This window comes from Rhinatrema bivittatum, chromosome 1 (assembly GCF_901001135.1).
Source record: "Rhinatrema bivittatum chromosome 1, aRhiBiv1.1, whole genome shotgun sequence".
NCBI classification, from domain to species: Eukaryota; Metazoa; Chordata; class Amphibia; order Gymnophiona; family Rhinatrematidae; genus Rhinatrema; species Rhinatrema bivittatum.
In genome coordinates, this window is record NC_042615.1 from 594,247,398 (window position 1) to 594,260,876 (window position 13,479).

General features: G+C 42.1%; 1 protein-coding gene across 3 annotated transcripts in view; it reads right to left on the minus strand.

The window, feature by feature from the left end:
* The window catches only part of MEGF10 (multiple EGF like domains 10), a 419,721-nt gene that overhangs the window by 336,262 nt on the left and 69,980 nt on the right, over window positions 1-13,479 (minus strand). For all 3 annotated transcript variants that reach the window (XM_029619232.1, XM_029619240.1, XM_029619250.1), the window contains 2 exons: window positions 9,866-9,998; window positions 6,303-6,404 (listed from right to left, as the gene is read on the minus strand). In XM_029619232.1, coding sequence (XP_029475092.1) covers window positions 6,303-6,404; window positions 9,866-9,998 — 235 coding nt within the window. The remainder of the gene's footprint in view (window positions 1-6,302; window positions 6,405-9,865; window positions 9,999-13,479) is intronic.

A 13,479-nucleotide genomic window follows, 5' to 3' on the forward strand; every position in this document is an offset into this window, starting at 1 on the left:
CATATGAGTAAGTTGGTTGCCCTGGCTGACAGGCTATACCCAGTGTTATTTTTGCATTGCTTGATATAAAATAAGAAAACTGCTAGTTTATATTATATTTCCCCTACTGCACTTTTCCCATTTAATGTTCTGGGGTTGGATTTCCTGTCTACTTATATAAGGCTAGTAAAAAGGTTAATTACTGTTTTATTCTGGTGTGATGGTTTTATCTGGTCTGTGGTGCCACAAGTGAGAGGTTGTTTGGGAAGGACCCAGAACTGGTGTGAACGGCAAACTGTCTCATCTCCCACTAAGGCTACCAAGCAAAAGATAAATCATAATAGTAATTATAATTTCTCATGTGGTATTCTCCACCCAAAGCAAAAGAGTAATTCATAGTCTGGACCAAGTGGGAGGGGGGGCACATATGGATGCATTAATTCAGTAATCTCTCCATTTATTTCAGCAGGCAGCCATGTAGCACTATATACTTGAAGCTAAAAGTACGCAAAGAAATAATCATTTAATTATTATAAACACATTTTATATTTCATTGCATACCATATTTCTTCCCCTTTGCCATTCACAGAGAAAACAGAAATGAAGTTTGTTTTTTTTAATGTAAACTTTTATTGACCATAACAAATTATCACAAATAACCTCTCATGATATATACAGAGCTTCAATACAATATTGTCAGGTAATTTTATACTATTGTAATATTATAATAAACATATTCAAACAACAAAGTGTTGAGTCTTTACATTACCCTTCCTACATCCCACCCATCCCCCCTCCCCTTCTCTCCAAAAGGAACCCCCAAATCTGAGAAAATAAGGATGAAGTAGCAAAACTGGCTAAAAGACAGGAAACAGAGAGTAGGATTAAATGGGCAATTTTCTCAGTGGAAGGGAGTGGACAGTGGAGTGCCTCAGGGATCTGTATTGGGACCCTTACTTTTCAATATATTTATAAATGATCTGGAAAGAAATACGACGAGTGAGATAATCAAATTTGCAGATGACACAAAATTGTTCAGAGTAGTTAAATCACAAGCAGATTGTGATAAATTGCAGGAAGACCTTGTGAGACTGGAAAATTGGGCATCCAAATGGCAAATGAAATTTAATGTGGATAAGGGAAAGGTGATGCATATAGGGAAAAATAACCCATGCTATAATTACACAATGTTGGGTTCCATATTAGGTGCTACAACCCAAGAAAGAGATCTAGGTGTCATAGTGGATAACACATTGAAATCGTCAGTACAGTGTGCTGCGGCAGTCAAAAAAGCAAACAGAATGTTGGGAATTATTAGAAAGGGAATGGTGAATAAAACGGAAAATGTCATAATGCCTCTGTATCGCTCCATGGTGAGACCGCACCTTGAATACTGCGTACAATTCTGGTCGCCGCATCTCAAAAAAAATATAATTGCGATGGAGAAGGTACAGAGAAGGGCTACCAAAATGATAAGGGGAATGGAACAACTCCCCTATGAGGAAAGACTAAAGAGGTTAGGACTTTTCAGCTTGGAGAAGAGACGACTGAGGGGGGATATGATAGAGGTGTTTAAAATCATGAGAGGTCTAGAACGGGTAGATGTGAATCGGTTATTTACTCTTTCGGATAGTAGAAAGACTAGGGAGCACTCCATGAAGTTAGCATGGGGCACATTTAAAACTAATTGGAGAAAGTTTTTTTTTACTCAACGCACAATTAAACTCTGGAATTTGTTGCCAGAAGATGTGGTTAGTGCAGTTAGTATAGCTGTGTTTAAAAAAGGATTGGATAAGTTCTTGGAGGAGAAGTCCATTACCTGCTATTAAGTTCACTTAGAGAATAGCCACTGCCATTAGCAATGGTTACATGGAATAGACTTAGTGTTTGGGTACTTGCCAGGTTCTTATGGCCTGGATTGGCCACTGTTGGAAACAGGATGCTGGGCTTGATGGACCCTTGGTCTGACCCAGTATGGCATTTTCTTATGTTCTTATGTTCATTAAATTGGCAAATGTAAAATGACAAAGTCATCCCAAAGTATGAAGTCTGTGGTTTGATGTGACAATACATATAACATTTAGCCTATTGAGGTCTGAGCCTGCAGCCAGTTGCTCAAAGGTGACCAAGTAGCTTGAAATACCTGTAATCTATCCTGCCTAATCGCTGATAAATGCGACAGGCGATAATGTGTATGGAGCCTGTGTATCACGGTTGGTAGCGAAGGAGGATTAGAGCATTTCCACGCCTTCACCAGTTCACAACGAGCGGCTATAAATACCTGAGTGCAAAGAGTTTGGATCGACCTGGCCAGGCCCTCCACCGGTAAGTTTAACAAAACTTGTTGAGGTTGCAAGGACACCTTCCTTCCTGGCCACAATGCCTCCAACACTTATTAGAAGTGGCTGGGAACATAGTATGCAGTATAACTGGGGTCAAATGCCAGCGATATAATAACTTGGAACAATGATCCTGTACAGAGGCAGATATGGAGCTTTTCGCTACCTTAGAGAACACCAAATCCCAATCATCTTCGGTTAAGGGGACTGCAAGGTCCTGAGACCAGGCCGTAAGATGAGAGAACTTTGATTTTCTCAGAGTGTTCACAATAATTTTCGAATAAAGATTTAGAAAGACGCAGATACTTGCCTCCCTGTAACGCTGTCAAAAAGTGGTGAACCTGGGCAAAGTTCAAAAAATGCTGTGCAGCCCCTGGATATTTACTCTGGAAGTCAGCGAAACTCATCATATATTTTTTTAGCCGAGATGCAGTGGATATAGGTGACATTAAAATCTCCCCCGAGAATTAGCAGCCCTTCCGAATGTTTTACCAACATTGGGAGCGTATACAGTTATTAAGATGATAATTTCTGTCCAAGCGCAACTTTAGATGAACGTATCTTTCTTGGGGATCAGTAATAAAGGCTATCACTTCGTGAATCAAATCCTGGCTAATCAAAATGCCCACACCCATATATTTTGCTACTTTAGAGCTTGTTGGAAGATATCTACGGGGAAAATGCCGAAATGACAATAAGTGTTCATGCCGTTTACATAGGTAGATTTCTCATATCATTCCAATGGATGCCCTCTTAGTTAGGAGCTCCTGTTCTAATAGAAAGCGCTTTCAATGATGATTGAGCCCTTTCACGTTGATGGATACAACTCACTCATCTAATGCCATAGTGTGAGAATAGAAAAATCTCCTTAGCAGCAATGATATCGTCCACTAAAGACCCCCGGCCCCCCCCCCCCCCTCTGTATAGTTTAAGAGCAATTCCCACTGGAGAGATCTCCCCCCCCCCCTCCCAAGCAGACCTAACCACCTGGATGGTCATATCTCCCCTCCTCCTCGGAGGGACCCTGACGTTTTCAGGGATAGTCTCCCACTTGTTCCCCCCCCCTCCCCCCGGAACATTCAAGAAAGATACTATCTACTGAGCATTTGAGATATAAAAATTCTAGGAACCATATATATCAACCATAATAACCCTAGTAAACCAGCCCCCCTAGGGACCCCTTAAATGACCAGCACAGTTTCCCCTGGCAAGTCTGGCTTATCGGTGAAAGCCTGTACGGAGTCCTCTAAGCGAAGTATAAGAAAATAGTGAAGGCAAAAGGATAAAAGTTCAAACTTCAGCCCTGGTCCAAGAGGGCTGCTCTCGAGTTCTCCGAGTGTCTTTGTAGCCGCCTTCCTCCCTTGCCAACCCGGTGCCAACGTGGCTGGTCGATTTTCTGTGATTTGGGTGCATTCTTGGAGGGTGCGATGCTGAGTTTAAGGCCAGCCTTATCCAGCGCCGCTGTTGCCTCAGGTAAGGTTTTTACCCTGTATGACGATCTGTTCACCATAAATTGAAGACCAAAGGGAAAGGTCCATCGATATCTAATGTTCTCAGCTCTCAGGAGTGCCGTCGCCTCTCGCAGATCATACCTCCGCTTCAACTTCGAAGCTGCCAAGTCTTGATAGATACTTATAGCGTGGCCGTCCCAGGTCCAGTTATTTTTCTTCTGAGCTGCTACCAGTATCTGGGTGTTTTGCACATAACTGTGGAAGCATATGATAATGTCTCTCGGTCTGGCATCTGACCTTTGGCCCAGGGCCCTATGAGCTCACTCTATTTTGATAACTCATGGGCTATTAGCCACCTCGCCAGATGTAGATTGGCCCTCCTGGAGAATAAAGTTGCATATTTTCTCTGCCACCTCCTGTGCATTTGCAAGATCAGCTGAGTCAGGGACCCCTCGGATTCTAATATTACACCTGCGGGTTTTCTAAGCCCTCCAGTTTATCTTGGAGGGTGGCTACATCAGTGGCCTTCAAGCCATGTTGTGCCTGTAATTTATTTAAGGCTGCAGCATGATTGTCTGCCCTCACGTCCATATTATCCACGCGGTGACCCAGCGATACCAGGTCTTCTCTTAAATTCGTAATGGAGGCTAGCAGCTCTTTCTTATGGGTATAAAATTCTCTAGGTCTACGGACAGAGATAAAGTTCTTAAATTGTTTATGTCGAAAAGAACCTCTCTCTACTTGGGTCAAAAGATCTGGATATATCTGGACATAGCTAAGGAAACTCAAACTAGAAGGAAGAGATTTATAACATTGGCAAATCTTGCTAAAACTTTTGGAATTCGTATCACTATAAGGTTTCCATGTAAGTGCATAATGTGGGTGAAAGATAAAAAGTATATCTATTATGATCCACAAAGTTTAGAAAAATTCTTAGAAGAACAGAGAGTCCAGAAAGAAGGTGAACAGACTCTCTAACCAAGAACAGTATTGGTATTGAAAGGTAAATCTGAGAAATTTTGTTATAATTTGTATAGGAATTATTTCCGTTTTTGTCTTAGAATTTGCTCATTCTTAGGCTCCCATTTCCTGAGTAAATTGGAAGAAGGCGATAATCATTAGTTTGAGTATTGTTTAAAATGTTAGGAATATTTACGTTAACCTTCTTCCTCAAAAATAATCTTCATTGTATGAATATTATACATGTTTTATCTTTGTTTTTGATTGATTAATCTGTAATCAAAAAATGATAAATAAAGAAGATCAGCCCTAATTTCCTGGAACCAGCCCCATATTTCATCCCGTAGCTGCAGGGTTACTGGAGAACTGTCTGTTCCACCAACCTGGAGTTCTCCGGCACCATCTTGAAAATTTAGCTTGGATGCACCCACAGTGGCCTGTTCCAGCCTGTCGGCTGTGTCATCAGCCAGCTCAGGCGGGAGTTTGGTGAAAGAGAACTGCTTTAAATCAGCAGTTTTTCATTTTACTACCATTGCGGCTGTGCAGGCAACTCTGGATCGTGCCGGTAAGCTGATTTTTGGGGCTCAGGCTGCACGTTGTAAGCTTTTATTTGTTCCGGGAGGGAGAGCTCCGCAATCATGCGGCCATCCCCGTCAATGGCTGAAGAGCGCCCCAACAGAAATGAAGTTTATTACTTCTACTAGTATCAGCTAGGAGCAGAATGAAAAAATAAATGCACAGAAAAAAATTACAAAATGTGCATTTTTATATATTATGGCTTATTTCTTCAGTTGTATTTTGATAAGAGTATGTTACATCCTGGACTTCAGGGTATCTCTGCCCTTACTCAAAGTCACTTCAGAAAAAATAAGAGGCTTGGGTTCCATGCCCAATGATTTCCTCCTCATATTTGCTTCATTTTTTAGTTAGAGTCACTTTTTCTATCTTTTCTTGCTTCCTAGTGAGAACAAATTATTCCCTTCGGACTGCAGTCTCTCTGGGTTCATGACCCCATCAGACGATAAACGTGCAACGGCCTATTGAAGTCCAAAGCAGAGTAAATTGAGCCTGAACTGCACATTGCATCCACACAAAGTGTGACGGGGGTAAAGAGAGTGAATCTGGAAAACAGTGGATGTGAGCTGGAAGAGAGTGAACAGAGATATGCTTTGTGTTCTCATCAGCAGCTTTGAGCAGTGTAAAACAAACAAAGGAAGGAAAACAGTCAAAATCAAGAAGCAAAGAAGAAATGAGAAAACAGTTCATGTCAGCCCATCCCGTTAACTTGTACTACAGTCTATAGGAATCAAAAAAATGATATTCTAAAATAGTTTAGAAGCACAGCGATACACTACAAATCAGATCAAACCTCACCTATTTCTCAGGTTGTCAAATTGATCACTTTTTAAAATTAGGATACGCAAATATTTCTAAAGAAAACCATAACAAAATGTAGCGTGTATGACATACATTTATATTACCAACATGCAGTGCTCATGTGAATACAACAGATCAGAGGACATACATGTTCAGAAAAAGTATGTGAAAATATGAACTTGTATATAAACCGTACCTGTGCCTTGTGCATTTAAACCAGTTCAATATATCAGTGCAGCTGGTGTAGTAAACTTGATCAAAGGGATGTGCATAGGACTCCTGAACGGTAACTGAATAGCTAAAAAAGAAGGACAGCATTATTCTTATGTTAGGATTATTATACATAGTACTGACAGGGAATTTATTGCTGCACAAGGTAAATATAAGTATATACACCAATAAAGAAGTGCTTATAGGTGCATTTTGTAAGGGATCTGCAATCTAAGTTGGAGGAAAATAAATCATTACAAATGTACATTCGTTTTCAATGAATGCAAAAAAACTCAACAAATAAGGCCATTTTTGTTCCAAATAGAACAAACCTAAAATAGCATCCAATGAAAATACCCCAAAATTTTGGATAATTTTTTATTAGTCACATATAAAAAAAGGGCTTCTGGAAGCTCAGTGCCAAGGCTAAGCTCTGGGCTGGGTCCTGTGTTAGCCATGGCTAGGGCCAGGCCTGGTACCAAGGTCTAGCCCCAAGGTTGAAGTTTGGTGCCATGGCCACCTGGAGTGGCCCAAGGCTGGGTCATTGTCAAGCAGTGGGACTGAGAGCTCCCATCCTGTCCTCTTCTTACCCTCTTCCTGGATCCAGTAGTGAAACGGGAAAGAGATATGGCCAACTGCTCCTGCCTCAACACTTTAAAAACAGATTCATCCACCTGAGTCGGCGCCAAAGTCATGTTGCTTTGGCGCCTTCCTCCAGTGCGGCTGGTGTCATTTTGTTGTACTGCTGTAGAAATGTACAGCCATACAAAAAATAAATTAGCACCAGACGCAGTGGAGGAAGGTGACAAAGTGATGTCACTTCAGCACCATCTCCAGATGGACTGCACCATTTTTTAATGCACTGGGACCCAGGTGGGAGAAGAGGCAGCTTTACAATGAGAAATAGAATGTCTTTTTGGTATCTTCAGGTATTCCTGGATAGTGGAGGGAGGAAGGGAAAGCTTTGCACCTTGCATAGGGGAGGGAGTTCCAAAAATGGACATCTCAATATTTGAAAGCTCTTAAGAGGTAGATTTGGGGAAGATAAAAGGGATGTCTTACATATGATCACTCCTTGATAAAACCTGGTGGAGTATTAGTCCTAAGTCTTGATACTAGTGCACTCATATTAGGGAATAGCAAGAGGAAAAGCCTGGAGGTGAGACTAAATGTGGAGAGAGGTGTGTACAAATCACTGGGTACACAGAATGGGGTACAGTCAGAATAAAAAGTCTGAGATGCAGGTGGAGGGGCAGAGAAGTTCAAAGAATGGAGAGCCAATAAAGAGACTCAAAAGGTAGACATAGATAAGCAGGAGAGGATAAATTAGGGCAAGCTAGATCCGGGGATATATATATATATATATATATATATATATATATATAAGAGTGCAGCTGAAATGAGGATGTCTTGAAGTTATATCATCATGTACAACATACATTTTATTCTAAGCACATATTCATTAGATAAAAAAGTAGTGAATCAGTAGAGATTGGAAGCAATTCACATTGTGCCTGTAAGAGCCTATGTGGAGATTTTATTTTTAAAAAATGTAATTGCCTCAGGAAGTAAAATGTGACTTTCTGTGCCATTCCTGCTTCTCTCTCCCAATGATTAAACAGATTTCCTTTTATTTCAAATCAGTTTCACATAAATCAAAACAACATGACTGGCTACAGGCTCAGGAATAATGTTGCTGATGTTAGAATCAACCTAATAAATGAAGGTTGACCGACGTGCCGCAAATGCGCAGTAGAGAGCAGCTCTACTGCGCATGTGCGGGCGAGCACGTCGGTCAAGCACAGCGTCAGCTGTTGAAAAACATGGCGGCGGTGAGGAGCAGAATCGGCGGTGAAGAGCGGCGGTGGCGACAGCGAGGAGCGGCGGCAAACTCGGTGGTGAGGGAGGGGGCGGCGGCGGCAGCGGGGAGCGGCGAACTCGGTGGTGAGGGAGGGGGGCGGCGGCAGCGAGGAGCGGTGAACTCTGTGGTGAGGGAGGGAGCGGCGGCAGCGAGGAGCGGCGAACTCGGTGGTGAGGGAGGGGGGCGGCGGCAGCGGGGAGCGGCGAACTCGGTGGTGAGGGAGGGGGCGGCGGCAGCGAGGAGCGGCGAACTCTGTGGTGAGGGAGGGAGGGGGGCGGCGGCAGCGGGGAGTGGCAAACTCGGTGAGGGAGGTGGCGGCAGCAGCAAGGAGCAGCGAACTCGGTGGTGAGGTGAGGGGAGGGGGTGGCGAGGAGCAGCGAACTCGGTGGTGAGGGAGGGAGGGTGAGAGTGAGGGGCGGGGAGGAGCTGTGAACTCGGTGGTGAGAGTGGGAGAGGGAGGGGAGGAGAGAGGGGGAGGAGAGAGGGGGTGAGAGTGAGGGAGGGTGAGAGTGGGAGAGGGAGGGGAGGAGAGAGGGAGGTGGGAGAGGGAGGGGAGGGAGGTGAGAGAGGGGAGGGGGAGGAGAGAGAGGGGGGGAGGAGGTGAGAGTGCTGTGTTTGAAAATGGACTGAAAAAAAATGTAATGTAGCCCGTTTTAACGGGCTTAACGGCTTGTTTTAAATAAGCAAGACAACATGTGAGTATCTTTAAACAGCTGTATTACACTGGGGAGGCCTGGTGCACTGTCAAATAAGTAACTTGGTCCAGTAGTCTGTCTTCACCTACCAAACTCTGGCATTTCCCTTTCCAGGAAAGTGCTCATGCACACACACAGGATGGTAACGCACACAGGAAAATTGATGAATTAGTGCAAGTTTGAAACTTATGAGCCACCACATCAAGGCTTCCGTTTTAGCTACTGCAACATTCATAAACATTCATAATCCATTCGCCTTTCTCAGGCTTAGATGTTACAATGCAGAAAGGCAGAAGATGTAGGAATGTTGATGAAAAGTGATTGAATTTATGACTGTTTAGAAAGGATGAGTGAATGGCACAAAACCTGTGCTAATTAGAACCATCTTTCTGTGTGTCCAGCCTTCTGTGTTTGAGAAAAAATAAGTGTAATATTACAGGCTTTGCTAATTTTAATGTGGGCATTCAGCAGTGTCGGAATATACATATGAAGAAAGAAAGTTTCATAAATCCTATGTAGCTGTAATAACAGACAGTTAAATGTCACACAGTTAAAGTTCTCTTTATATGTATTGCAGGAGCTATAGTGTGAAAATGCCCACATAATAAAATAGAACAAACTGTTCACGAACACCATGCACAAACGTTCTATGGTCTACTGGTAAGTAGAATTCTGGAAGGCAAGTGTCAATGGGATTGTAGAGCAAGGATTTAATATTCTTCTTTTTTTTTTAATTTCTTGGAGCACTTCAGAAAGAAAACATTTAATTTATCCTATGTATTATGAATATTAAATTATATTGCAGAAATGAATGCCTGTACTGATGCATATCTGTCCTTGTGGGTTTTTTTTAATCATTTTGTACAGACCTCAAAAGCAGTAGTTTTAACTCATAAGCAGGAGAGCAGCCAGTGAAATGGGACGGCGTGGCACATGGAAGTCTAGGTGGGAGACAGCAGTGCCTCAAGCTTGTATCAGCAATACAATCCTTACCTCTCCCAGTGGCTGCATACATTTGGATCCTCCAGATTTAGAGACAATGATGTCCCCATCCATGGATGTAACAGGATAAATGGAAAAAATCTTAAACAGTGTGAAAAGAGAACCATCTTTCCAGACAAGTAACCTGCAAGAGAAGACACAAAATGTCATGACACAAGAATGGAAAGCTCTCTATATAGAAAAGCATAAAAACAACAAACCTAATTTCTGTTGTAAACGAGCCAGTGAAGCCATGTGAAACTTCTAGGAAGATGCATTGAAAAATTAGGATTAACATTCAGGCTTGTGAAGGCTGAACTCAATGAATAAATAAATCAATTAATTTAAAATGCCTTCGATTCCACCTATATCAGTTTCATCCATCCTAATGGATTATAATATGAATATCGATATTATTAAAATATATAGGAAAAACAACATCTCTTCTCACTTAGCTTAAAATAATACAGACAGAAAATCAAGAATAAAATTCAGGCAGAAAATCAGAACTAAAATTCTAAGCAAAGGCCTGTTGTGTTATATTTGTACACTGTCTCCCTCAAACAAAAGTTTGACCCAAAGCAGTTCACAATAATGCTAAACATACATACATAAGATCGTACATGGCTTCATGAAAAATGCAATATAGCCATAAAATATAATAATAACAAAAATATCTAAATGCATCCTAGCATAAACATAATCAATAAATGCAATTCAAATACAATAATTTAGAACCATAGCCTGGAAATAGATAGCTATATAAATATAGATATGTTGATCTGCTAAAATATATCTAAATAAATCTGTTGAAATATATTTATTGATATTTTATTTGTGTTCTGGGAAAATAAACCTTGGATTCATTCTGTGAGCTCATTAAGGTTAGTATTTGTTTGCAAGTGTTTATAATTGTAAATTTGCAAAAGTCACTTATTTGATCTGAGAAGGTACTGGTTCCTGGGCAACTAGTAAATAGTTTGATTACTACTTTCCCTCCCTCCCCATCTTCTACCCACCCCAGTCACTTTTTTGATCTATAGATTATTACCGCCATTAAGAGGAAAATCTTCACAATAGGAGTTAAATAGTGATTTAGATTGACATACAATTAATCCAGATTTTAATGACTAATTTTACTTCAGTTGCTAGTCATTCACAAATTAACAGTCACGTTGCAATCAAATTTAAAAACCTAGGTTTTAAACAATTCTTAATAAATACATTTAAAAACCCTTAAATTGAGATATATCCACTCTATAATCAGCCTTTAAATCTTTAGTAACTCAACAAAATTAAGATGCAGGCAATGGTCCAGCAGCAAGATGAGGGCTACACAGTCTTTTGCACTGATTAATCTACCTTTTGGAGGAGGTTGTATTTGGGCACCCCAGAGCAAAGAGCTCCTGGCTCTCAGAAAATTGTCTGATCTCGGGGGGCTAGAGAGGCAGATCTGGAGGCACTGGGGCAGATAGAGAGGTGTATATATAGACCTCAGGGACATAGTAGAGTGGTTCGCATTCCAGTCTATACACCCTTGTGTTGCTTTGGAGGAGCAAGGTCACCTTGGTGTGGCAGGAAGTACCTAGGGCCTTCCCTCTAGGTGATGCTTCATCCTTTCAAACTGTAGATGTGTCTCTAGGGGTTTGTGCCCAGGAGGGAATGGTTAGGACACTTGTTATAGTTGAAGATTCGAACATTAGGAATGTAGGTAGCTGGCTGGCTGGTGGTCACGAGTGATCATGTTAATTTGCCTGCCTGGTGAGAAGGTAGCAGGCCTCATACACCATCTAAATAAGATTTTAGAGAGTGCTGGAGAGGAGCCAGCTATTGTGGTACATGTAAATACTAATGATATAGGATGGTGCAGAAGGGACTTTCTGGAGGATAAATTTAGGCTTTTAGGTAGAAAACTGAAATCCAGAACCTCTAGGGTTGCATTCTTAGAAATGCTCCTCATTCCACACACAGGGCCCCAGAGACAGGCTGAGCTCCAGAGTCTCAGTACGTGGACCTATTTATTTTATTTATGATTTATATTCCACTTGGCACTTCAAAGTAGATTACATTCAGGTACTGTAAATATTTCCCTATCCCCAGAGGGCTCACAATCTATGTTTTGTACCTGAGGCAATGGAAGGTAAAGTTGACTTGCCCAAGGTCCCAAGGAGCAGCAGTACGATCTAAACCGTGGTTTCCCTGGTTCATAGCCTGCTGCTCTAATCACCAGGCTTTACATCTGTTAGGAACTGGGGAACATTCTGCGGAAGGGGGAACCTATTCCAGCAGGACAGGCTCCACCTTAACCAGAGTGGAACCAGGATGCTGCCGCTACCTTTTAAAAAGGAGACAGAGCAGCTTTTAAAATAGCCCATGAGAGAAGGCTTAGCATAAAACTCAGAAATGCTTTATTTGGAGGGAGGTATCTTCCAAGGATACTTGCAAAAGAGAGAAGTTAGAATATAGTTAAAGCTGAAGTAGCTCAGACGGAGGAAGAAAAAGAGGACACAGATTTGAACATGTGTGTCCTGTCACCTTAGGTGCTTTCCTGTTTATTCATTATTGTCCTGCTTTTATATAGGCTGATATAGTATGGTGCACTCAGCCGAGCACACTGTCTAGCACGCGATTGGCCGCACGTTTTTGATGCGCGTCTATTACCTCGTATACTGTAAGGGGTTTAGCACGTCGAAAATGCGCAGCCAACCCCCCGAAAACTAATAGCGCTCATCACATGCAAATGCATGTTGATGAGGCTATCAGTTAGTCCCTGGGATACTAAAAGTAAAATGTGCGGCCAAGCTGCACATTTTACGCTCAGAAATTAATGCCTCCCAAGGGCAGGCGTTAATTTCTGAGCAACCCAGAAAAGTATACAGAAAAGCAGAAAATAATGCTTTTCTGTACACCCTCCGACTTAATATCCTAGCGAGTCGGAGGAACCAAAAAATTTAAAAAATCTGCCCACCGGTCAGCAGGTTAGAAAAACAAACGCTCGGTTTTACCGGCGTACGTTTTCCTAACCCATGGCTGTCATCAGGTTTGGAAACCGATGCCGGTAAAATTGAGCGTCGGTATGCGGAACCTGTTGACATCCACTTCTACATTAATAAGGAGGCATTAGGTATGCGCTATTGACCCTAGTGCCTCCTTATTAGTGCAACCCCTCATTTAAATAAAGAATCGCGCGCCCAGGAGAGGTGGCTGGGCGCACATTGGGAGAGTGGGCGCTCAACACGGAGCACCCGCTCTCCTGCGATTCTTACAGTATCGGCCTGATAGTGTCCTGCCTCCATGGCAGCTTCTGTTACTAATGTTATTGTTTGTGCTTTACTCTGTATAGTTTCTGTGTTTGCTGTTATACTGCAAACTGGTGGTCAGCCTGCATGTTCACAGCTTCTGCTGTATTCAGTGCAGCTGGCTCTGAAGGGTTAACTTTTGACTGAGGCAAAGGTATACGGGAGCTTTCTTGCCTCATGATTTTTTTTCAGTCATCTCTGGTCAGTACTGGTCAGGCTTATATGAATCAGCAGCTATCCTGGCCAACCCTGCATAATAATTTTCATTTTACCTATCCTTATTTCTATGGCCCAGACTTTGCTGGCCGCTATAATCTTCAGTTTTAT